This window comes from Cebidichthys violaceus, unplaced genomic scaffold (genome assembly GCF_023349555.1).
Source record: "Cebidichthys violaceus isolate CVI_PGR_0920_01 unplaced genomic scaffold, fCebVio1.0.p SCAF_6, whole genome shotgun sequence".
Lineage (NCBI taxonomy): Eukaryota > Metazoa > Chordata > Actinopteri > Perciformes > Stichaeidae > Cebidichthys > Cebidichthys violaceus.
Window position 1 is genome coordinate 6,235,107 of NW_027176816.1, and position 25,483 is coordinate 6,260,589.

A 25,483-nucleotide genomic window follows, 5' to 3' on the forward strand; every position below is an offset into this window, starting at 1 on the left:
TAGCTTTTCAAATGAGTTTTTTACATAAAACATTCTTCGTAAATATCATAATGTATCAATATGAATTACTGATGGTGATTGCAATTTTATATTGCAATATAATATATACCCGATTCACTATTTACAATCGAAATTCTAATGATCCAGTTAGCAGGCTTGGCAACCTAGAACATTAAAACATTAGTGAGATGGACATTTTTATACACTCTAAATTAACATTTTTTTCATAACAAATTTTGCACACTTGCCATTTAAATAGATTGTTTTACTATTATTTATTTAAATAAGATAATAGTTATTAAAGTCCGTCTTAAACATGTGGAACATGTGAGACATGTGATTACATTTAGCTATGGTTTGACTGACAGAGGCCATGGTGTTGTTTCCATCCTGTGGCAGTGAAAGAGAATGGAAAAGAGGAGAGGCCCCTGCTTTCTTTAAAGACGTGCTTCATGGGCTATAAGGGCCATCTGTTATATGTTAGACACAACATGCCTGCTAGTGGCTTTCTAAGAATCACAGGACAGTGCCAACCTCCATGAATTCAGATCCCCTTTCCCCATTTCTCAATTACTTTGCTCTTCTTCCCACCTCTCGGGAGTTCAACTTTTACAGTTTGGCCTTTTATTTTCCCCAGATCATCATGTTTCCCTCTCTTCTCCCCTTCGTTTTCCAATCCCTATGTATATCTTTTATTTTTCCTTAAAGCCATGACTGTAGCTGTGGTATTTTAAACCTGGCTTCCCCTCCAAGTACACAGAGCTGCTGATCATATTTCTCTCAAGTCTGTCTCTTGGCTCATCGGACTCCCAGCAGCCATATAGTTCATACTCTCACTCTCCCCAGACAATGTGTCTACAGCGTCTGTTTCGTAACACCGATCAGTGATGGATGGCTATGTTTGTCCAAATTTTTTTACGATGTTTCCTTTTTCAAGGTAAAATGCATGAAGCTACATCAACAGGAAACTGCACTGAAGCAGAAGGAATAACAGTGTAATATTTGCACACACTGGTCATGTGAAGAGACACATAGACTATGCACATCTCTATTCAACACATACTTATTATCAGTGTAAGAAAGTTTGTAGTAACATTTGTAGTAAAATAATGAGCACTTACATCATACTCTCTGTGCCACAGTCTTTACAGTCAATGCACACAATTAGTGTTTTCTACTATTACAGTTACATTTTTTTCTACAAATAAAATCCTGAAATGTTAAATGGATTTGAAATACTAGAGATCAAAACATGAATTTGTAACTCCTACTTTAAAAAGTCAAAAGTCACTTTGTCTGTCTCCTGATGAAAAGCAATACCCATGAAAACATGGTTATGGTTGTGAGCACCTCATTGCAGTGCAAATTAAATCGTCATTCATCATTCCCCATATTCATGAGTAGATGTGAGTTAAACTATGTGGAAAATGCATGTCCTTGTCCATACCGGGTTTCTTGAGAGGCTGGGAGAGTGTGCCATCCAAGGAGGAGTGCTGATTCCAGAGGACCCTGGGACTGAACGGTGTGTGTGTGTGTGTGTGTGTGTGTGTGTGTGTGTGTGTGTGTGTGTGTGTGTGTGTGACCTTAAATGGGCAGAGATCAACCTGAAGCTGCATCATATTGTGTTATAAGGGCCAGAAACTAGACAGCATTACCTCACACCGGTGGATGGTGTAATTGTGTTTATTTACATGATTATGATATCTCACATGTCTTCTATTGTAATGCAAAATAGATGTACTCTGTCGGATGACTTCATCTGAATCACAAAATATAATTAGTCCTACCTGCATAAATAGCAAATGTTTCCCATGTGTATAATAGCCTATAAATTATTAGACATGACCATGTTGTCAAACAGTCGTCATACAAAGCTCTCAGAGTACTGTGTGTGTTCCCTTGGGATGCCAAGATAGTTTGATATTCCATTTCTGTTTCGCAATGTACCCCTGATGTTGCTGTAAACACTGCACAGAGAACAGGCCTGATTCTGTTATCTGCACCTTTGACCTAAAGATCTGACCGTTTCTGAAAAGTATTCTTGTGAAATAATGGCCATTTACCTCACATATATGTGGACTTTCTGTTAAGTCACAACAACTGACTTTTTGGTCACTTGGCAGGGGAAACAGCTGCTTAGTTACACATCCAGCAGTTACAGAGCAACGCTATCAATCATTTGGAGTCATGTTTGTGAACAATTAGCAGATTTGAGAACAATATTCACTCTGTTTTTAGCTCTGTTCCTGGTCCAACTCCTGAGGGAAATATCTGCTACTTTAGTCGCTAGTCTCTAACCTTGTCTGTCTGCTGTTTGGTGCTGAGCAGGTGTGTGTTACTTTTTTAGAGCTCTTTGCTGAATACAGCTGCCTGTTGTGCCCTAAAATGACACTTTGAGAGTGGTCTTGACAGACTGGACAGTTGAAGGAACTGCGGATTTGGGTGATAATTCTCTGCAGGTTCATCACTACAAGCAACCCCTTTCACATTGATGCATCTTTAAAGGGTTGAGGACCACATGGTTTATCGTAAGCAAAACATGTGAGTGGTCTGCCCTCTGTGTTATGAAAAACTGAAACATGTCCTTTTTACATGAGTAATTGGGTTAAAAGAATTGTGTATGTGTGTATTTTGTATGGTTTAAATGGTAGAAGTCCATGTTGTGTTTCAAAGTGGGTCAGGCAGGGTTGGCTGGAAGGCTTAGGTCAGGCAGGACACCTCACAGGTCACTGCTCTGCAGCACAGCTGGCATTTAGACTACAGACTGACCAGTAAGGAAGGAGGCATAAACACAGTGTTACAGGCACATGCATGTGCACACATACATGTATCTATATACATTGTGATCCCATACGTGCCACATACACTTACAACAAATTTCAAGAATACTGATTTGCAATTTTATCCGTTTTTAAGGGATTTACAGCATGATTCAGACTTTATGTCAATGTAGCAGAAACACTATCTCTAATTCTTTTTTTCCAACAGAAAATCTCTTTCCCTTGACAGAAAAACCTCTGGTCTCAGTAATTAATAATCATGGATAAAGCAGCAGTGTCTCCCCATGTGTGGTCCCTGGGTTTGCTTTTCTTTAATTAACAGTTTCTCCTTTGGGTGGTGTTTTGGCTCAGGCCTTGAACATGGTGAGCAGCAGTTCCAGAATCTCAGTGCTAGCATTGCTGCTGCTAGAACAAGGTTCACAGAGATAAAGAGAGGGAGGCAGGCTGGGGGTCAGGTAGGGAAGCAGAACTCTGACAAGCTTCAGATTAAGTACCATCACCGTGGTTTGCTGGAAAAAGAGGAGCTGGATGGGGAAAGGAGTATGTGTTTGTGTGACTGTACAAAGTGTGTCTCTGTGTGTATGCTAGTAATTGTGGGTGGTACGTGAGTATCGGGAATATTTTGAGACCCAAGTCTCACGGGTGGTGGACCTCCCCTTTGTGTAGTGCAGAGCTCCTGCTCACTGCATGGTGAGGTACTGAGTGGTACTAATGGTAAAGTGCACACACGCACAAATGCATACACAAACACAGAGCAACCCATTTGTGAGTCTCCCTGGTGTATGCCAGCAGTGTTGTTTAGTCTAATTGGATAAAAACAGCATCTCTCTGCAGACCAGCAGCACAGAAGAGAACAGGACAGTTGCAGAACTCTGTGACTGCTGCTCCATGATGGGACCTCGGCCAAAAGGCAAAAACCTCCCCCTCACACCGACTTGTCCAGAATGCCAGTTTGCCTTAATTGGCGCTCAGCTGAGAGACGACAGGAGGAAGAAAGAGAGAGGAACTAATGGAGGAAAAAGCGAGGGAGAGGGAGGAAGGAAAATCTAAGTGAAGCATATTTTGGCAGGATTTCAACTGGCTGATGGGTTGAGGAGAGGCTAATGTCAGAGGGGGGTTGGGGAACTCACTGCAGAAAAGCTGAACTAAGACTTGCTGTAGTTATTACATGCTTATGTAATACATTGTGTATTTGCCTGTTCCTTCTGCAGTTTAAGTGTGTGTGCATTAATAGTGTACATTATGAATGAGTTGACTGTCCAGGATGTATTGTGTATGCAATATCTGTATTCCAGAAATGACACTACAGAAAAACATTAGGAAATGCATTGTGTTCATTTACATGAGCTGATTAGCTGTTTCATAAATCATACTCAAGATTCCTCTCTGAACACGACTCCTCAATGTGACTGACTGTCTCCCACACAGAGTCTAAAGACGATGCATTCTCCCTGTTTGGCTGGCTTGGCTCAGACAAAAACACACACATCCATCTACTAGCGAGCTAATCTTTAGCAAGCCTTTAAATCCAGTCCGGTGTGATCGTACATGTATGGATTTTATTCATCCTCCTGTAGCAGTCCGGGTCTCTCTCTCCCTGTCTGCACAAGCATATGTGTGCGGATGAATCATCTTTAGTGAGTCCCGTGTGGGAGATGGAGAGAGCGAAGGAAGGAGTGAGGGAGCAAAGATAAAAGAAGAGAGATGAATGGATGTTAATGCACGCCTCACCTCACATCCCGCGCTCCCCTCTGCAAGCCAGGGGAGGAACATTTTTTCAATATTTTTGATAACATTCAGGGCTTTGTACATGTCTCCTGGGCCAATTTGGGTGTTCACATATTCAAAGGTTTAATTCCATACTGAGAAAGGGAGCATTCAATATATCAACTACATGTACATTTTTGTGTTTATCTGTGGAATATTTTATATTCCAAACATTTGTGTTGCTGTCATTGCAAAAAATATTGATCTATGAAAGTAGAGTAAAACAAAATGTTCACGTCTGTGATGCTTTGAAGAGGCACTGCCAAGTAAGTGAACTAACCAATCAACCTTATGCAACAAGTACAAATGCCCCCTACTGGGTGCCTTGTAGAAACACACTCTGGCATCCTCCAACTTAAGAGCACATGAAAAGATTTCCCTGCATTCACTTCATGAATTTTGAATGCATCTGCAGCAGTGTATTCTTCATTATCTCTCCGCTGGGTAGTCGGCGTTTGTGTAAAGCTCTGGCAGCGTTCACTCAATTTGTAATGCTTTGCTCTCAGATTCTTGTCTTGCTGCTTTTAAACCCTCTGTTCTGCTGTCAAATCCATTGTTTCTCAACTCTTTTTGAATTGTGCTCCTATGCCTGGACAGTGTTTGGCAGCCATATCGGCATCAGACAAGTGGAGACATTCAGCAGTGCTGTTCAATATTCCTCTGGTGAATTGCCCCTGCAATCACAGTCGCTTAAAGCATCCATTGTAAGCAAAAGAAAGGGAGAGATGGAGGGAGGCTGGGAGGAGGAAGCGGGGGATTGTGATCTATCTATATCTATGCAGAGTGCAAGTGTTGCATGTGGAAACCCAGTGTGCTGTCTGAATCTTAGAATAGATGATATCACTGTCGGGTTCCTCTCACTTGTGAAAACTTTTTTCTTGTACATGGTATAGTTCCATTAGTCAGCCCTGTGTGTTTGTGAGTGATGGAGAGAGAGTAAAAGTCAAATGCAACTGATTGTGTGTGTGTACCTTACTTGTGTGGGTAATGGGTGAGGCAGCCAGGCTTCTCTGTTTACTCTCCTGCAGGTGACAGAAACATCCTGACAGCAATCTGCCACCACCCTGTCACTGTGGAGATGGATAATGGACAGACAGCACTGCCTACTGTTGAAGTACGTGACAGTGCACCTCAGGGACGTGCGTGCTCGTGCATATGCGTGCACGTTGGTTAAGTGCCAGCCGATCCTCAGCCTTCTCTTGTTTCCGCCGATGGCACCGAAGAGGAACCTGAGTGGTTGCTCGTCTTTGTTGCAGTAACCAGGTGGTGATATCCACACAGTCGGATTGTAGCTTGTGTGAAAGCAGCATGGCGTGATGAGTGCTGCAAAAGTGAGATGAGATCACAAACATGAGTCATAAACTCAGCGGCTTCAGGCTGAAGAAGGGATGTGTCTTGGTCAGAAAATAATTGGTTGGGTCTCAGAATGTGCAGTATTTCAGAGTTGCATCATCACCAACCTCTTTCATCTTCCTGCCTCTGTGGGTTGAGTTGTGTCCCACAATGACATGTCAACAGACTCATCTGTAAGAAAGGCTAATAGGTCATAGTGTTGATTGAGATTAATGTGCTCTGTTGTAAAGTACACATTTAAATGGTATATTGCTGTGTTAGCAATTACACAACCTCAGCAGCTTCCAGCTTCAACATAATCATGACCTGGATGATGAAAAGCTTTATGAAGAAGACAGATTGTATATGTGTGTGTTTGTGTGGGGGCACAGATACAGTCCTGTGTTTTTACCTTGACTCACACAACCCCTTCATAAGATATGCACACTCATGTCACTCTGTCTGTCACCCTGAGCATTCATTCAGTCTTAGACACACACGTACACAGGTGTGCTGCACAATTAATTGAATATTAATCATGAACACGATTTTGGCTTCCCACAATTAAATGAACATGACCGACTGTGATAAAGCCTGCTCCACTTAGAAAATTCTACTGCATATCAAATTAAGCATTTCCTAAACTAACAGCCAGCCACCAAGGGATAAACGAGATGTTTTGGTTTGCTTTTGGGGAGCTGTCATGCCGCTGCCACTCACCCTACAGCGACAGCTTGTGAAAAACGTTCCTAAATGTTGCGCCTTCAGTCCAGAGTAGAAGAATAATATTCTCTATATTACTCGCTTGACAGAGAGCAGACGGGCAAAACAAAAATGCACGGAATTCAGGTGAAGAAGAACCTTGTTGGTCTTATTTTGATACAAAGATTTGTTAATTAGCAGGGATATAGTTACCTTACACGGTAGTTGGATACACTTTCATATCACATGAAAATCCATCTTGTTGGGGCTTCAATTAATGAACAAAATGTCTGTAAGTCAGTCCACGGACGACACTGATGGCTTTTCTAGATGGAAAATATGTCTTTGCTTTTCTCCCAACTGGCTTCTGTTAGAGTTTGATTGACAGATGGTACATCCAATCACCTGCTAAGTATTTTTTGAAAGTGCCTGCCCTTTCCAAACAGTTTACGATGACTGCTTCTCAGGTGGTTCGGTGTAACAAACAGGTCAGGTTAGGAATGGAGCCTAGCACAATGTGAAAGGAAAAACAGAGCTATGTTTTAATCTTAGGTAACATTTTTTATTTGTTTCTAGGAGATGCACTGTGAATAAGGAACCGTCTTAATTTGTTGCAAATAACTGTTCAATAGCAGGAATGTAGCACATGGAAGTGAAAGCAGTGCTCTATTCTTAAATGTGAAAGTGCAATAAAAATATTTTGTCCTTAAAATCAATAAATAATCATGATTTCAATATTGATCATGATTAAATCAAAATACTTGTGATTATCATTTTGGTCCTAATCCTGCAGCACATATCACACACATGTACACAAATACATTTCTGTAGAAATAGTACAGGTAAAGAGTAAAATCAAGAAACGATAAGTCCTACAGTGGACGTCCGGCACTGATGAGTAAAACTTCTTCAAAACACTTGCTTATTTGCCATATCTGATGGGAATACAGCTGGAGAAATTAGTCAGACCATTAAACATGCCACATTGACCATAGTTGTATAAGAGCAGGCCTACATTGTTTTAGCTATACATGTTTTAAAATTTGTATTTCCAGAAAATTGACTATATTATGATATACTGTATATTGATATTGCAATTTGAAGTTACATATCGTGACGATTTTATCTCCCAGTAAACCTGGGATCCCTTAAGTCTATACGTTCCTTTGGTCAGATTGCCCACTATATACAGTAATGAACTGTCAGGCTAAATGACGGCTAAATGTTTCATGTGATGGCTAAATGCACACGCACACATACACACACAAAGAATGCCAACACGCCAGCATTGTGAAATTTGAGACTGCCTGCTCGCTCCATGGAAACAAAAAGAAAAAAAAACAAAAACGCTTGCTTTGCTCTATGGTCATAAATGAACACACAAGTCAATATTAAAGCTGTCCTATAGTCAGGAAAGCCCTCTACGATCCATGAAGTGAACATTCACACTTCAACTGTCAGTTGAACACACTTATAGACACCTTACTGGAAAATACATGACACCTTCAACCCAACATGGCCTCTCTGTAAATAGCATTACGTATCCTGACAGCGTTACTATTTCTAGGAGAGCTAGATTTCCACTAGAGAGTGAAGCATTGCGTTTGGTCTCAGAGTTGGGTAGTTTGGGACAGCGGATACGCAGGGAAACCAAAGAAAAAACAGCTGAGAAAGAGAAACGGAAGACAGTAAGAGAGAAAATAAGGGGAGTGGGAACCTTATCTTGGAATAGCGGCAACTGGAGCTGCAGACTCCACCCTTCTCACCCCTCCCCTTACTTTCTCTCTCTCTCTTTCTCTCCCTCGCTCTCTCTCTCCCTCTCTGAAGCAGTCTCCCAGTCTGTCATTTGACCAGGCAGTTCACAGAGGCGAGAGCTCAGCTCCAGAAAGAAAACAGAGGGAAAAAGAGAGACAGAGGGAAGGGAAGCACGTCCAATATAGCGATAAGCTTGCTGGAATGTTTCCTTGGCTGTTTATCACCATCTGAAAAGCCCTGTGAGTGTGGATTTCTTCTTGGCTGCTGCTTTTGTGGACTCTTTCTCTTGTTCTTGGTCTGGATGTGGACTTTAAGTCTGTCTGCGTTCAACTGAGGACGAACATCGACTGACAACTTTGGGGATTTACACTGTGAGGAGTAAACCTCTACTTGTGAGGGTGAGAGAGGAACACTTAAGAGACAGGGGCGGGGGGGGGGGGGGAGAGAGAGCGAGTGCCGGGCCATGCCCACCTCTGCTCATGGTTCAACAGCATGAAAGGGGGCCACCATCACCATCGCCACCACCGAGGCTGTGGCTGCCAACACTTGTTCCGTAAAGTCCTGGTCAAGTGTGGCTGCTGCTATGCCCGAGTCAGAGGTCAGTGTCACACACTTACAAATGCAACCGACTCGTACAAAATGTTGATTTTCACAGAGTTTGTCATTATCCGTCTAAGTTTCCTTGCCCTTTTAAGCTGATGCTGTACTTTAAAAACGTGTTTGTGAGTCTGTTTTTCTTTGAGTTTTTCACGTGTGTTTTTGTTGATCATATTGAACTGAAGTGACTCCTCTGCTGTTAATACCGCTACATTCACTCGCTGCTCTTTTCCTCACCATTTTCTTACATGTCCACCCACCTCTCCCTTATCTCTCCCTCCATTCCTGCGAGCGTATGCTAATGGTTTCAGTGTAAGCTTCAATCAATCCTCTCGCCTGCTCTCTCCGCCTCCAGCTAAAGCAACAGATGTGTGTCACAGACACATCAGAGCAGGCGAAGAAGACTACACAGTGAGGAAAAGGAAAGAGGACATGCATCATACATTCTTCCATTAAAAATAGAGAGCGAGAGAGAGAGAGAGAGTGTGTGTGTGTGTGTGTGTGTGTGTGTGTGTGTGTGTGTGTGATGTGGATGTGGATAGTGGCCATCCTCATGATGAGTGTGTGTCAGATAGGTATGTGCAGCACATGGATGGATGAAACCCAAGAAGGGGGCTGAACAAAATAGCAGTGATCTCCCCTCTCTGTCTTCTCTGTCTTATCTATCTTTTAGCAGCAGCCCATAAGAATAGCAAAAGCAGCCGGTGGCATTATACATTATTACAACATGGCTGGAGTTCATACAAAACTCGAGACCCATTGTAACATCTATCTGAGAGCAGGAACACATTAGAAGTCAAATCTTTTCTCCCTGTCGCTGTCTAGTGCGCACACACACACGGCCTCTTGCCACTGTGGCTCGGAAGCAAAGTTAAACCAACAACAGTGACCAATAGCACAATAAGAGTTTATGCTGCGGTACCACGCTGTGTGTTTGTTACCTTTTTACAAGCCTACATCAAAAGGATAAACAGTGGACCCACCCGCTGAGGCCCTGCACATGGGGTCGGGGTCTTTTCATATTATTGGCCAGCGTTGTTGGATACATACCTCAGATTCCTTCAGTTTAATCTCTTATGTAATGGATATTCTCCCTTTCCATTGCCTGCAGCTCCCCACTGCACCTCTACCATGTTCTTATAGCAAATACACACACGCTTAGATCATGATGTCTAAACATGTGGGGGATTGGAAGAATGAAACATTTCAGGCTATTAAAGGAAATGTCAATAAACATACAGTAAGAGCATTATTCCAACAATCCAGTAGTCTTTGGATTTAATGTATCATTTGGTTGTTTTGGATCCAACATGTCAAGATGAGAAGTTTTACATTTTACAGTGAGAAGCAGAAAACCTCTTGATCTGATTTTACAACCTGAGCAGGAGGAAAGAGCTCTCTGGAGAAACCACATTATACAACTACAGTAGTCTCTTAGACTACTCTTAACTATTTATGTGAAGCTGTGAGCTCTATAAAACCTCCTCATAGAGCATGTAAAGTACATTTCTATGTTGCTACCACTGGTTTGGTCCCACTTGGAGCTCACATACAGTCCTCTCCAATACTGTAAAGCAGTTTCTATAATTAAATATAAGTCAGGGGAAAAGGGTCGGCTGTGGTGGACTTTTTTATAGTACTTTCTCTTCTTTATTATCTGATCTCTTCTCTCTTTTTATTTGATACATTTACTTTTTGAACTCATTTCATGTGTCAAACTAAACTGACATGTAGGACTCTGTATGTCCTGTTGTGGTGTTTACAGGAAAAACACTGAACAATGCAGGTTTGACCCACTAGCCAAGGTCCTCAGCACAAGACAATGTTCCTGCAGGTCAAGCACGTCACAGTATCAAATAATGTCTATTTCTGACTCTAGGGCAGTTATTTAAAAAAAAAAAAGCACTAGCTGACTGCTTTTTCAACGGAGATTATCAGTGTCAAAATACACTGCTTGGTGAGGGCTGCCAGATTTCTAATGTGACTCTAGCATCAACAACAAACAAAGACTTTCCTCTCTGTAGTATTTTTCATCTCAGTGACAGACTGTCTTAGTCTATTGTATCAGACAAAACTGTTTACGATGCATCAACACCATTCATTGATTCTAAAAAAAGCCTCTCCACTGACACAATACGAAATGATAGTTTACTGCATGATTCATTCCCTACTTAGGATAATAACACCTGCTTGTTCGCTGAATGATGACACAGTTCAGTATGCCATTTTGCCACACCATATGTGTATCTGGCCTGCGCCTCCATTCACATGCACACTCAGATCAACACACTCACATGAAGATATCAGCGAATAAATGACTAAACTTGAAGTAATTTCAGCTGCTGTCACTCAGATTTAATGACTTGCCCACGATGACCATCACTTCTAGTCAATTCACTTGAATGCAGAAAAGGGACTGCAGTGCGTCAGAAAAACAGGCAAATCAATGGCTTTCTGTGGCCTTATAAAGACTACTCTGCCAACATCTTTTTTTTTCACTTCCTAATCGATGTGTAATGAAACAGGAAGAGCAGTTAAAGTCCTTAGCTAAGCATGATAATGTGTGAATGTGTGTAGCGGTTTGTTGTTGCAGTTTGTGTGTTGCAGGTTTATTTCATTCCTGACAAGTGCCGAAAGGCGTGAAAAAAAGACAGAAGAAATATGACAATACATAAACATGAGTGTAGGGGGGAAGGGGAGGGGTGGGATTATTGATCTGAGCAGCACTCAACATGATAGAGAAGCCCAGAAAGATGGACAGGTGGAGAGATGGGTATAATGAAAGAAAAAAGCATGTATCATTTTAGCTCTGACGTTAGCGCTGCGCTGCAAGGCACATTCGAGGATTGGCTGCTAGAGGGCCATTAGTGAGGGCTGCTTCCCAGCAAATACATGTTGTCAAACCATTTCAAAATAGATGGTGTGTCTTCAGTCAATTGAGTCCATTGGCCAGAATGAGGAAGTACAACCTGTTGATTCACCAAATCAGATCTGTTTTGTGCTTTGAGAAATGTGTGTAATGTGTGAGGGAAAGGTGGAATAAAGCAAGTATCTTGAATATGGTAATACATCAAGGCATTTAATAAATGTGCGTTGCTTTTTGTGGATCAAATAGCAAGTTTCAAATGAAGGAAGGAATTCACATAAAAAGTGTGTAGAAACTCCCAACGATGCTGACAATGTCCTTATACATACATGGTCATGTTCAACACTGCAGCCAAAGCCAACTTTATCATTTCTACATCACATCTTTACTGCAGCCCAGCCTCCCATAAACTTAATGGTATTAGGGATGCACCCTTACGTAAATCTGACATCGACAGAGGAAACAAATGTAGGTAAGATCACGCTTAAACAAGGCAGATTCTTCAGAATGCCTTTTGAAAATGAGTATTTCTATGGCTGAAATGTGGTCTAAAAAAAAGCATACAACCTGAATGTGTCATGGAAAATATATTGATAATATATCTAATTTGTAAGCAGCTTATAAGGAAAATATACAACTGAATCAGACAATACATTTCTGAAATGCACTTTGAATTGGTTTGGCATACATTTGCAACAGTTTTAAAATGCATTTGAAAGACATGAAGGAGCTTCAATGAGAAACACCTGAATAGCATAAAGATACACTTTCAATGTCATTTGTATGTACAAAGTGTACTGTAATAGTAATAATAATAATAACAGTAATTAGGGTGGAAATAAAAACTCCAGGGAGTTTTAGCTTTACAAGAAGGCTCTGAATAACTGGTTACCAACAGTAACGGGCTTATCCAAGCTTTTTTTTTCACTCTGTCATTATTTTCTCATACATATACAGATATCTCCAGTCATTTGATTATGTATTTTTTATGAACATGGCCCTGACCTGCTCTGTTTTCCCCAGTAAGCAGCTTTACCTCTGTCTGGGAGTTTATGCTGAAAATGACTTGACTGCAGCTGTAACCGTGGCATAGCAACTAAAGAAACCTTTCTATTTGTGGACTCAAAATATCCATCTCTCCTTCCATATATATATCTTTCTCCTTACTTATACCACTTTCTTTCTCAGTATCTTTCTCTTAGTATGTTCCCGTTAAAGGCTATGTGCTGCTTTGCACGTGCATTGTACATCAATATGTGTTCCCTGTGCATCTGTGAGTGTGTTTATTTGTGAATGTTTGTGGCTGGTGTTGACTCATGCATGCAATGAGTTAGGACAAGGATCCCCCCCAGCAATGACACACACACACACACACACACACACACACACACACACACACACACACACACACACACTCTGTATATTTACTTGGTTGAATGGCAGAGACAGAGAAATACATGGAAAAGCGTAAAAAAACAAGTGCCTCACAAACGTTTTTTTCCATTGCTTGTGTTCGTCCTGCATAGACCCACACATGCAAACACAAATACATGTATCTGCGTCAAGGGCAATGTGCTACATAATTTTATCTGAAGTCATAACAAGCATCTATAATACGATCCTTTAGACCTGTGATTAATATTACACTGGGAATTTATTATCATAAATTAGGGCGACAACTAACAATTATTTTTATCCTCGATTCTGCTACTTATTTCTTGGATTAATCGAGTAATCATTTCTTTGTATTAAACTGCATAACTTTTGAAATGCTCCTGTTTTTTTGAATGCCTCTTGTACTTTTCAGCTACTTGGTAATGTTAAACTTCAACTTTGGCTCATTTGCTGCAGTTTCCAGGCAATTTGAAATAAAATACTTGATCACTGTAGGAATATTTTGTCCCCTCGCCCTCCGTCACAGACCCGAGTGGGTGATGGCGTTACACCCCCTGGAGGTGGTAGGTTCCGTGTCTTGCTCAGATGCAGGGATGTGATCCCCAGGTTTCCCTGAGACCCCTGAGACCCATGAATAATTTTGATAACAAGTCGAGTGTGCTCTTGACAGAAAGCAGCCCTGTTGGCAAACGCGAGGGAAAATTGCCGTGACAAAACCGGCGTGTCTTTTTATGTCTCAGCTGGAGAACCGTCTTTGTCATCAGCTTATAAGGCAGACTTCAGACATTATGGAAAAAGCAACAAAAATAGCTGAAATTGAAGGTATGCTGCTGGCCTGCTGTGGCCCAGCCTTGTGTTCAGCAGTCTGAGATATTTTTAAACTTTGCACTCCAGCCCACCCTCGTCTTCGTCATCGCCTCTTGCCCTCCCACCCAACCCCCTGTCTCCTCTCTGCTGTGCAACTGATCTCCTCCATATTGTTTCTCTCTCACACATGCAAAAGGTAAAATGAGAGAGAGAGAGAGAGAGAGAGAGAGAGAGAGAGAGAGAGAGAGAGAGAAATGGACTGAGAGAAAGGACAAGGTGACTTGTATATCAAACCAGTGCTCCCAGTCTCCCAGCTAGATGAAGAAATTACGCGGTCTGAATTTTTGCATGATTTGCCGGCTTGGAATGTGAACACCAAGTGAAGCATTAGGATCATTCCTGGGGCATTTTCATTTCTCTCATTCTCTTCACTCTCTCACCCAGCTCTCTCTCTCTCTTTCTCTCGCTCTCTTTCGCTCTCTCTCTCTCTCTCGCTCTCTCTCGCTCTCTCTCTCTCTCACTCTCTCTCTCTCTCTCTCTCTCTCTCTCTCTCTCTCTCTCTCTCTCTCTGACTTGTCGGCATACAGCCAGTCAGCCAGTTATTAATTATGTCTTCTCCCCCTTTCATTTTACCATCTCTTTTGCTTTTTTCGCTCTAACGGCCTTGCCCTGACATATTTCCAGGCCTCCCATGCCCCTCTCTTCCTCTATCTCCCACTTTCTTTCCCTCTTTTTTTCCCCTCTTCCTCTGGGCTCTGTTTGTAAACGTGCAGAGGAGAAGAATGAGGGAACAAATTAGGAAACACAGGAGTGCATTCCATACCTTGTTTAGAAAGAATTCTCCTACAGCGCAGAGGGGGGGAAGAGCTGCTTTCCCCACTTTCAGCCCATATGGCTCTTTATATGTCTGCAAGTCTTCAGGGGTGTCATGACATTTGTTCATACACTATTACAACTGTTATTACTGTTACTCCCTCTAATGTTCGTTCAAAGTTAACTGTGCTTTTCTGAAGTGAGATTGAGTACAGTGGGGAAAAAACTAGTTCCCTTTCTACTCTGAACATCTTTTCATCCAGCCAGATTGAAGCACGCTTACTGTAAGTCTTAGCAACAGGTTAACAACGATTGCCTCAGTGACCCCTCAGGCTGTCAGAGTAGAGAAGTACTCTTGATTCTGGCTGCTCTCCTCTGCAGTCCTCCCCAGAGAACGTTTGATAGAGGCCTCGCTGAGAAACTTTCCAAAACAGTGCACAAAGCAAAGCAAACAATGGAAAGTGACAATATTGAAAGCGATGAGGAGTTGTGTTGAATAAGTGGGCTTGAGTTTTGACTACAATTTAGAGGAGATGAGGATGCTGATTGTAGATTTACTGATCCTGAAAACAGACATGTTGTGTCTTCATGGCTACCTTGTTCTTAATCAAATGTAGTGTTATGTAAAGTATGTTAAAGAGAATTGCTGTTGTGTTTTGACCTGAATTCTCCCACATGTCTCTCTGTGACCAGAAGTTAGTTGTACAAGTTTATTAGTTGCTCAAAAGTGTCTAATTATCAAGTATCTTTAGTATTATTCAATCGCAAAATGAATTCATGGTAAATCAAGACTAAAACCTAACTTATCTAACTTCTTTGCTCTGTTCACTCCAGCAGTGTCTCGTGGAAGAATGTAAAAAGGACAAGAAGTTTTTAAATTCAGTGATTAAAGAAAACATTTCCTGGCAGTCTTTGGTAAACTTCTCCTCTAGTTTCTGCCTGCTCCACTACATTGTCAGCAAACAAGAATTGATCTGACTTTCTGTCGTTGTCAGCAGGTACCATTGATTGTTACCACAGACACTCTCACGCTCTAGTTCAGAGATAGCCAGCAGCTAGTCTATTTCATCTTATACTTGAGGTTTTGGTCTAGGTGGCCTTGTGGTTAAGACAAGAAGCCTACAGATAACTGCTGTGACACAGAATGTCTGTGTCGAACCCTCCTCTCTTTCTTTATGCTTTCTGTCAGCATCTTCACTGTAAACTATCTAATGTTTCTATAGCATTGCTTCACTTTCGTCATTAGATTGTCTTATTCAGAATCAATGTTCCATAAAGTAATCAACACTGTTCAATCCGTGGATTTAGCCCACAGATTTACAGGTGGACCTGAGCACCAGGTCTTCCTGTAGCACTTGAATGGATTTTGTGTATTCATAAGACACCCTCTTAATGGCCATATGGAAAGCTCTTCATCCAAATGCAGGATTTGATCTGAAACAAACAAAAGCTGACAGGTGCAGATGGTTTTCTTCAATTTGGAATTAGCTTTTCAAAGGCATCCTTTGTGTGCACAGCATTGTTTTACAAATAAGGCATGAAAACATTTAGCGGTGTGATACTGTATAAATATTGATGCAAATCTATTGCTAATTATTACACTTTGTGTGTGTGTGTGTGTGTGTGTGTGTGTGTGTGTGTGTGTGTGTGTGTGTGTGTGTGTGTGTGTGTGTGTGTGTGTGTGTGTGTGTGTGTGTGTGTTTGCCACAGACAGGCATGTGTACATGTGTGTGTGCCCACATGTGTAGGTTGACTTTATGTTGGCCAATCTTTTGTGTGGCTGTCTCCCACTCTGTCTCCCTTCTGGGTTTTGTTGCTATGGTGATTAGAGTGGGGAGAGGTCTCGAGCCATGGAAAGGAATGAGAATGTGTGTCTGGAAAGCCCATCAAGTCTGACTGAGAATAACTGTATCAGCACATCTACATCCACAGTGTGGCAGATCAGCATTATAGCTAGACTTCTTGTGTCATTCTGTGGTTTCAACATGTAAGCCTTTAATGCTTAGCTCACATAAACAGTGTCTGAATGTGTAGGATGCTAAAAACATAATTCTGTGTGAAGCCATATTTGCAGAATTCAGTTCAGGGATTTCAAACGACCCACAATTCACTTCTGACTCGCTTAGGTATAGAGAGAAGTGACCTTTAATACATTCAGCAACTGAAAAACAGCAAGAGGTGAGAGGACTCAAGCTGTGAGGCAGACTGGGGCCCAGAGGAGAGGCTCCCATGTCCCAGCAGGCACCACAACTTTGTCTCCTGCTCTCCTCGTAGGCATCCTGACTGGCACTGCCATAGCTGCCGTATGGAATCACAATCGCTTTTGATTTGCCTTGTGTTCACAGCCACCTCAGGCATTATGGCAGCCTTGTTTACCCCTAAATATAAGTGTGAGCCACTGTCTCCCTTTCCGTCTTTTCGAGTGTACGTGTGTGTCCACATAATCATAGTAATGATGAACAGTATCCAGTGGGTGTGGTGTGCACTGGTGCTGCCTGCTGCTAAAGAGGCTGAAAGGGTAGTGTAGATCACCACTATGATTATTAAACACACACGCATGTGAACCCACACTAAAACAGAGTGCTCTGCAGACGCTGCAAGGTCATGCAAGTGCTATGATGTGAGAGCTCCACCTTCACAAGCTGCAACATTAAAATGATGTACACATTAATGCATCAATAATTATAATGAGCCTTTCTGCACAATGAGTACTTTTACTTTTGGTACTTTAAAGGTTTTCTATGACAGTGTTTGCCACTTTTGAAAAATAACAAACCATTGTGACCCAATTCACAATAGACCTTATCTATAAATCATGTGAAGAGCAGAATTTGTGCATAAATTAACATTTCTGATCATTTTACTGCCATTTTGGAACAATATGAACATTCAGTGTGGTGTACTGCAGATATAAATGCTAAATAAAAGAAGAAATATAGTTGGCCACTTCAATGAAAGCGATTCTAGCGTCAATAGGATTAATACAAAAAGGGATCAGTTCCTCTCTTTTACACCAATTTGTATTTCATCAGAGTAGGACTGTCTGTGCAACAACGTTACGTTGCATTCTTTGCTTCTCACTGAAGTTGTTGTGTGTATTCAAACAACACGCGCTTCAGCGAGCACCCTGACTAGTTACTCCAGACGACAGATAATGGCGTAACAACAAAAAAAGAGCTATTTCACTGCACTTATTTGCACTTTGTTTGATTTAAAAAAGTATAATTTTCATGTTTGCAGATTGAATATACATTAATTTGAAAAAGTCATCTGATTAAGCAATTTACAGTGTAAAGCAACATGAAACTATAGGCCTAAACTACTGGATTTCAATTTTGCGATATCCCTTGCTCTCCCCCTCAGGTAAACAAACAGGTAAAATCCGCTCGTTTAGCGCTGTTGCCAATGTTTGCGCTTTTAGCACAGTTAGCTGCAAGCCACTATCAGCCGTCACCATGTTGAGAGCCGCGCGGAGGCAATAGATTTACTCTGAGTTTCAAATTTAGCACCTTTTGTAATTTAAGTTCAGTAAACTTTTGAAGGCATGATTTTTACTGGTACTGCTACTTTTACAAAACCGTTGGAGTAGGCCTATTTCTTCTACCACTGTCAATCAGTGAACGATGGGAAGTGTTGCGTAAAATTATGCATTGTAGATATAAAGTGAAGTATGGTTCAGTATCATCTGTTATACAGTCTACTTGACAGTACATGTGTCTTGCTAAAACATTTGCTCTTCTGCTGCTTCTGAAAGAGTTACAGAAGAATATATGCCTGTATGGGATTTTCTTATCACTGTATATTTTGACGACGTAACATATCCCAGATCATACCAACCTTTTAATCACTCCTTTGTTCCTGATTATCAAATCTCTAAATGAATCATGATTTGTGTTCATATTCTCCTGTTATTCACCTTAAGAGTTCCTTAATACTAGAGTTGACATTAAGAGAAATAAAGGCAGATGGTGCCAGGAACTTTGCAAATCTCTCTCTGAATGGAGTTTTCAGGCCAAACAACCACAAACATAGTTGCAGTTTCAGACTGACACAAGCCTGCTGCAGCAGCAGAGGAACAAGTGTCTGTGGTGCGACTGCTACTGCATCCTTTTCTGTAAAAAAAGTAAGCTTCAGATGCATGTAGGTTCTGGGGGATTGACTGAAACCTTGGTTGAGATGGAAGCAACAGCTGTGAAGTGTTACAGTTTAAAAAGGTCTCATCAGGCGAAGTGTCTGAATCACTCTTTCACAATGTTCCATAGACAATAGGATTAATGCCACCGTCATCTAGTCATTCTATTGATATGATGCTTTACTGCGATGAAAAATACGCCACAGAAGATCGACCCTGATGGCTTGTTTGTGTGTCACTTGACTGTGTCTGCTGCGTATTTTCTTCTGTGCTCCTGGAATTACAGCGGTGTGTGTGTGTCTGCATAAACTAGGTCAGTAGGAGGACAGGAAATCTCTGTTCACGTGTCTGTCTGACTGCAATGTGTCTCTCCTTGCACGCAAATACGCACACAATAATGACAATGGTTGCGCTTCTGCATACATGTCCATGTTCCTAGATTGCTTATATGCTCTCAAGTATATTTGTATGGCGACATGTGCCCTAATCACTCTCTTCAGCGTCTCACTGAAGGTTTTAGCTTATATCTGGCATATGTGCTTAAGCTTCATTTGCTGCTTGACTAAATCATGAATAATCCCTGCTCTCCACATCAGCCCATCTCAGCGTCTCCCTCTTTCTGCTGCTCATTTACATACACGTTAATATTCACTGGAAAGATATCAGCCTGATAATTTCAGAGGATTTCTAATGTTGAAAGTTTAGTAGCTTAAGTCGTACCATACGTAATCACCACTAGGGAAGATAAGAGAGATTTTCTAAGTACTTTTTCCTTTACTCCTGTGTCACTGACTTCTCTGCCAGGGGGTTTTGCGTCTCAAGCTTGTGCTGGTCTCAGCAGCTTTGGTGCAGAGCAGGGCCTTGCATCAGAGTAGGGAGCTGTGTGTGCTGATCCCAGGACACACAGCTAAAAAAACCCTGCAGTGCAGAGAGGGGAAGAGCAGGTTAGAGTGCAGAAAAGGTGGAGGAGTAAAACAAAAAGTGGGGGCACGTTGTAAAGGGGAAGGAGTCAAGATGAAGAAGGGAAGAGGGAGGACAGTACAAAGAGGGAACAGCCAAGTGCCAGGATTTATTAATCAGAAGCAGTACAAACAAAATACACATGAAACAGCCTGTTGCCAACAGGATGAAATATAATGAGGAAAAAAGTGAAAGAGATTCTCTTTTCATTGCGAAAATCACTGCTGACGAGTATACAATGAGATCTTAAATGTTGCCTTGTTGTTTCTGCAAAAGTTCATCAGAGGACAGTCAAAGGGTTTCCGGTCATACGCATCTGGTACTAAGTGCCTCATTGTCTCACAGGTCTATCAGTCTGCACATCTGAGTGCCTGGGTGCAGCCCAGGTCCTGCTAGTTGATGGGAAGAGTGTCCATTTCCTCTGAGTAGGTGAAATGTAATATACAAGCAGAGGCTAGGCTGAAGTGCATAAGGTGGGGAAGGCAATGAACGAGTGAAAAGAGAATAAAGAAGATAAGCACGGTGTTCTGTTGAGTTGTTAGTGATGACTAAGGCAGGTGGCTGCTGCCTGTGTGCTGACCGCTGCACTCTCATGACCATTGTGATCTTTGCGGTGCTGGCATTGATTGGCAGCGAAGCTGGAGATTTAACATGTTTGACACTGTGGTGACCAGCAGGTCGCCTGTCTCTGATTTGCTTTGTTTTGTTCACTGTGACAGACGGACGACACTGGAGGCTCACATCCAACAGACTGCAGTCACACATCTGGAGAAAATGTGCATGTACCATTTTTGTGCACCAGCAAGTGTGTGGGCACCTGCATGTCTGTCTGTATTGGTGAAGTCCAGTGAAGCCTAAATTGCCCATACAGTCCCAAGAGGCTGTAGGATTGACAGAGAGCTCCAGAGTGGAGCAGCTGTGAACAAGTTTGCTCCATTACAGCCAACGCTTTTAGCCTGATTTGTTGGCTCAGCAGCACTCACTTATCAACTGATCAATAAAGGGAAGTTGGACCAAACTTCTTCAGGTGGACCAACACTTGGAGCACATCCATCCACATCATCTAGCTACAAACTGGAAGTTGCTTTGCTCTTATTTTTCTTTGACCCTTAGTTTTCTGTTTCAAACATTAAATTGCTAGGAAATTATATTTGATCAAATCAAACCTTTGTGACTTTCACAAGTATATTCCATCTGATGTTTTCCCTTCCCACATGAAAGTCAGAATTATTCAGGTAATCACTGGATAATTCAGTTCAGCTACAATTGTATTCAAAACTTTGCTGAGCAGCCATGGTTCACTGCAAACCTCATGAAAAAGACAGATGAACTATTTTGATAATCAATTCATTGTTTTATTCAATGCTGGGCTTTCACCAGCACCTCAAGGCAAATATGCAAAAATATTTATTGGTTCCCGTTTTTCAAATTTGACCATTTATGCTTTCCCATGTCAGTAACTTGCATATTTGGGGGTTTTAGACTGTGGTTGGACAGAACAAGACATTTGTTGAAATCACCTTTCCCCCTGATCATTTCGAGGCAGTTATCCGACGTTTTATACCAAACAACGTATTGCTAAATCAAGACAACAATCAGCAGATAAATTGATAATGAAAATAATTGTTAGTGGAAGCCCTAAAATGATTAGACCAGACATGATGTCAAAAGCTTGATTTAGTGCAAGAAAAAGTGGTTATGGATAAATGAAGCATAGACTACCTGAATTAGAGTCTTTAAAGTTGTCTTCTCAGTCGATGAGTTCTGTCAAACTTCACTCTTGTGAGTGAACATCATCAAGAGAATGTCTGGAGCTATTTTGCAGCAGAAACCCACTCGGCTCTAAAGTTTCATGGTACAGCAACTTTTTGGGCAAGCCTCCCACCTGGGCTCCGCTCAGCCTGTCAGACAGTGAGTGGGCGGCTGGTGAAAGCCCAGCATTAACTGATCACCACAGATCAGGCCATCTTAATGCAGCCCTGCTGCCCTGTGCCTTCAACTGTTAATTATCACTAGCATATAAACAATAGTCAAGTTGCATTAACAAAATCAGCCTGGGTAATCTTGTTTTCGCTGCGCCATTATGAAGATGAATGTCACTGGGCACTATCAGCATCCAGCAAGACAGAGGGAGAGTGGGAATGGATTTTTTTTCAATCTTTTTTTTCCCCAATTTCCTCTGTGTAGGTGTACAATGGCATCGACTCCTCTCATCTTGAAATGTGTAGGGAGAGCGGAGGCATGTTGCGCTGAGGGGAAGCTCATCATCTCCCTTTGCGTTTTACAGTTTCCTTGCTGTTACTGCGAAAATAAAAAGCTGTTAATGATGTCCCTGTAGTGGCCTAAGGTTTCATACAGAGATTAAGCTTTCCAGGGTCAACAGGGAAACTAACCCATATGCACAACGATTAGTAGGGAAACTGCAGAGTTGCCATGGTGGCAGATGCAGATGTAGTGATCTTCATTATAAAACCGATAAATTATGTACACTCTGCACGTTGTAAATCTGTACATTTGACAGAGCCACTGTGTCATTCTGACGTCAAGTCGCAAATCATGGAGCTGCACTGCTGTCTCCACTCACTTTTAATTGCTTCCAGGCACAGAGAGGGTGTCAGTCTCTCTTCCCCCATTTTTTTGTTGTTGTGATAAGCTATCTCAGCCGATGTCTGGAGCTGGTTGGATACTGTGTTACTGCGGTTGTGTCTCTGCACTGTGACCCCTAAACCCTGCCTGACTGAACCTGAGCAGGGAACACTGGAAAACACAATCCTCGAGGCCTGGTCTTTGTTAGAGGTCAGAGGAGCTGGGGGTTGGGGTGATCACGTGTAGTATCAGAGTCATTTTCACATCCTCTCTGTTCTCTCAACCTGGGGACCCTCAGAGATGGTGTATGCCTCAGGCTTTTACAGCTCCAGCCACAAATACAATAGCTTTCTGATGTTTTTTGATATTGTATTGTCTTCTACAGCTAAGACACTTCACAACAGGCAGAGGCCTGAACTCAGACTGCTGATCTTTATTATGTCGTCTTACTGTCGATGGACCCATCTAGAGTTTGTTTAGAGTTTCTGTCTATTCCCCGCAGGGTTTAGTCGTCTCCCTTCTTTGTACCCCTCTCTGCTCCTTGCCTCTTCCCTCTGTTCAATCCTCCATTCTGCCAGGGTTAGATCTCCTTTTACTCTCTCAAGCATTTCATGTGGATGGGGGTGGGGAAGGATAGGGAAATTGGCCACCTTGGGATCACACACACACACACACACACACACACACACACACACACACACACACACACACACACACACACGCATGATGCCTGTAAAAAGAGGAAGATTACAGAGGAAATGCTGTCTGTGGTGAAAATACACATACAGATAAATTAGAGTTTTTTCGCCGGATCCATAAACAATGTGTTTTACCTAAATATGTGTGGACTGGGCGTGAGTTGTTTTGCTCTGAAGTTAGCCATCTCTCAAACATTTTGACTGAGGATTGTGCTCTGGAGAATTGGGGGCAGTTTTTAGACAGCTCATTTTCATTGATCGGTACAGTGGCTACTATCGCATTTCGTAGGGAAAGCAATAATGAATAAAGCGTGGAAAACCTCAATCTCTTTAAGTATGAAGATTGAGTGTGAATTTATTTTGGTTTCGCCTTTGAAGACGATATACTCACAAAATGGGCCACGCTGTGTCAATGTTGCTCCTGCAGTCTGGGTCTGAATCTTACTGCTGAGTTTTGTGATAAGATCGTCCTCTGTGGCTCATATAAGGAACACTGAAATGAGGTCAGTGCTGTCTGTTAATGAACCAATGCATGAAAAATTCACAAACTCAATTCAAGCTTTAGGAAAAGTGCATTTTCTTGAAAACTAAAAGTCATTTAGTTTCCAGCTTTGTCACATTCAGCTGACAATTGGCGTGAAATAGCGACTGTATACGAACAACATTAAGCCCTGTCAGGTAGTCTTAGCATGAGAGAGTGTTTCTCCATCTGTAAAAGAGTGTTGATCGAGGGTCAGAGGTCAGGTTGAGGCCAAGAAGATGAATAGGGAGGCATGACCGAACTGCGTTTGCACACAACAGATAAAACACTCAAGACACACAGTTTAGAGGAAGAGCTATCTCAGGACTGAGGAAGGGTGGTAGGGTAGGGTGGATGAGGCAGGATGGGAATGGGGGACAGGACAGAAAAAACAAACTGTCCCAAGCAAGGATCTTTCCTTCTACAAAGGCTTAAAGTGGATGTCCGGTCCCAGCTTGCCCCCCAGCTCACTTCCCATGTCCTCCTGACATCCCTGTGCAGCAGCCGGTCTGTAACCGGTCTGGAGTATTTTTCACATCCACCATTCTGACCTCATCTGTCTGCCTTGCATCAGAGTGTGTGCTGGTCATGTGATTGGATGCACAGCTCAAACATACAAAACATGGTCTGCATGACATAAACATAATAGTGCATCTTTTATGTTACAGCTCACAGCTGCACAGCTGTGTATGAAGAGGAAGGCTATTTATATATCCACCCTTTGTTTTATGTCTCCCTTAACTTCTTCTCTCCTGTGTTGTCACCTCTCACTGAGCAGCGCAGCTGCTTTCATTTAATCGTCAGTCAAGAGTTCTATTGCCTTAAACAAAATGCTGTTTTTGCACATATATTAATTGATTCATTGACTGTGGAGGGCTGAACAAAGAGAGTCAGAATGTACTCTGCCCTTTGACCCATTATACTCTTATATCAGTTCTCTAACTTCCACTGTCTCCTCAGACACTCATTGTTTTACCAATAACCTTCTGCTCTATTTCTCTCCCTGTCTCTTGTCTCCAGACTCATACTCAGCAGCAGGCAGTGAGGGCAGCATCTCCACCTCCGTGGCGTCACTACCCCCACAGGCATCAGGCAGCTCGGCCCCGAGCTCCCCGGGCTCCAGACGCTCTGTGAGCACGCTGAAGAAGTGGCTCACAAACCCTGTCCGTAAACTCAGCGTCGGGGCCACCGCCAAAGGGGAGCGCCAGGTCCGCAAACTTGAGGGAAAGCCTCCATCTCTTCCTCCGTCCCACAGCCACAGCCAGGATCTGGGCAGCCCACCGAGGCCTGATGAGACTTTCATCATCCTGCCTGTCACCCACAGAGAACTGGTGAGAAGTGAAAAGTTGTAACATGAATGCATCTTTTTTTTTTTCTTCTTGGTCACATGAATTAATCAAACAAGGTCTTGCATGCCAACTTTGTGCTTCAAGTTCCCTTTTACATGTTTGAGATGAACCGCCTCATAAGTAAACTCATGGAATTATTACCACACGGTCTTATCACAAAGCCTTTGTATAAACTGGCTCTGAAGTAAACATGCAAAGCTTCGGTCTTGTATAAATACAAGCTAAAGCCAACATCTTGACAGTGTCTTGTTTACACTAGGTAGCTCAAGACTATTAGTGGAGACACAGGTTTAATGTAGAGCTGAGCCATGAAGGACTAAGTATCATGGCAGGTGGCGATGCTGTTACATAAACAGCAGCACTGCTGGCTCATCCCTCAGGAACTCATGGCGCCATGTTCTATGATTCATGTGCTCTTTTTTGC

The 25,483-nt window shown here is 42.2% G+C and overlaps 1 protein-coding gene across 3 annotated transcripts in view; it reads left to right on the forward strand.

Moving 5' to 3' along the window:
• arhgef25a (Rho guanine nucleotide exchange factor (GEF) 25a) overlaps nucleotides 1-25,483 on the forward strand; it is a 41,388-nt gene that overhangs the window by 2,705 nt on the left and 13,200 nt on the right. For 2 of the 3 annotated variants that reach the window (XM_068733796.1, XM_068733795.1), the window contains exon 3: nucleotides 24,731-25,041. In XM_068733796.1, the coding sequence (XP_068589897.1) occupies nucleotides 24,731-25,041 (311 nt within the window). Of the gene's footprint in view, nucleotides 1-8,439; nucleotides 8,935-24,730; nucleotides 25,042-25,483 lie in introns of those variants that run through there. The other variant, XM_068733797.1, reaches the window with a different exon arrangement.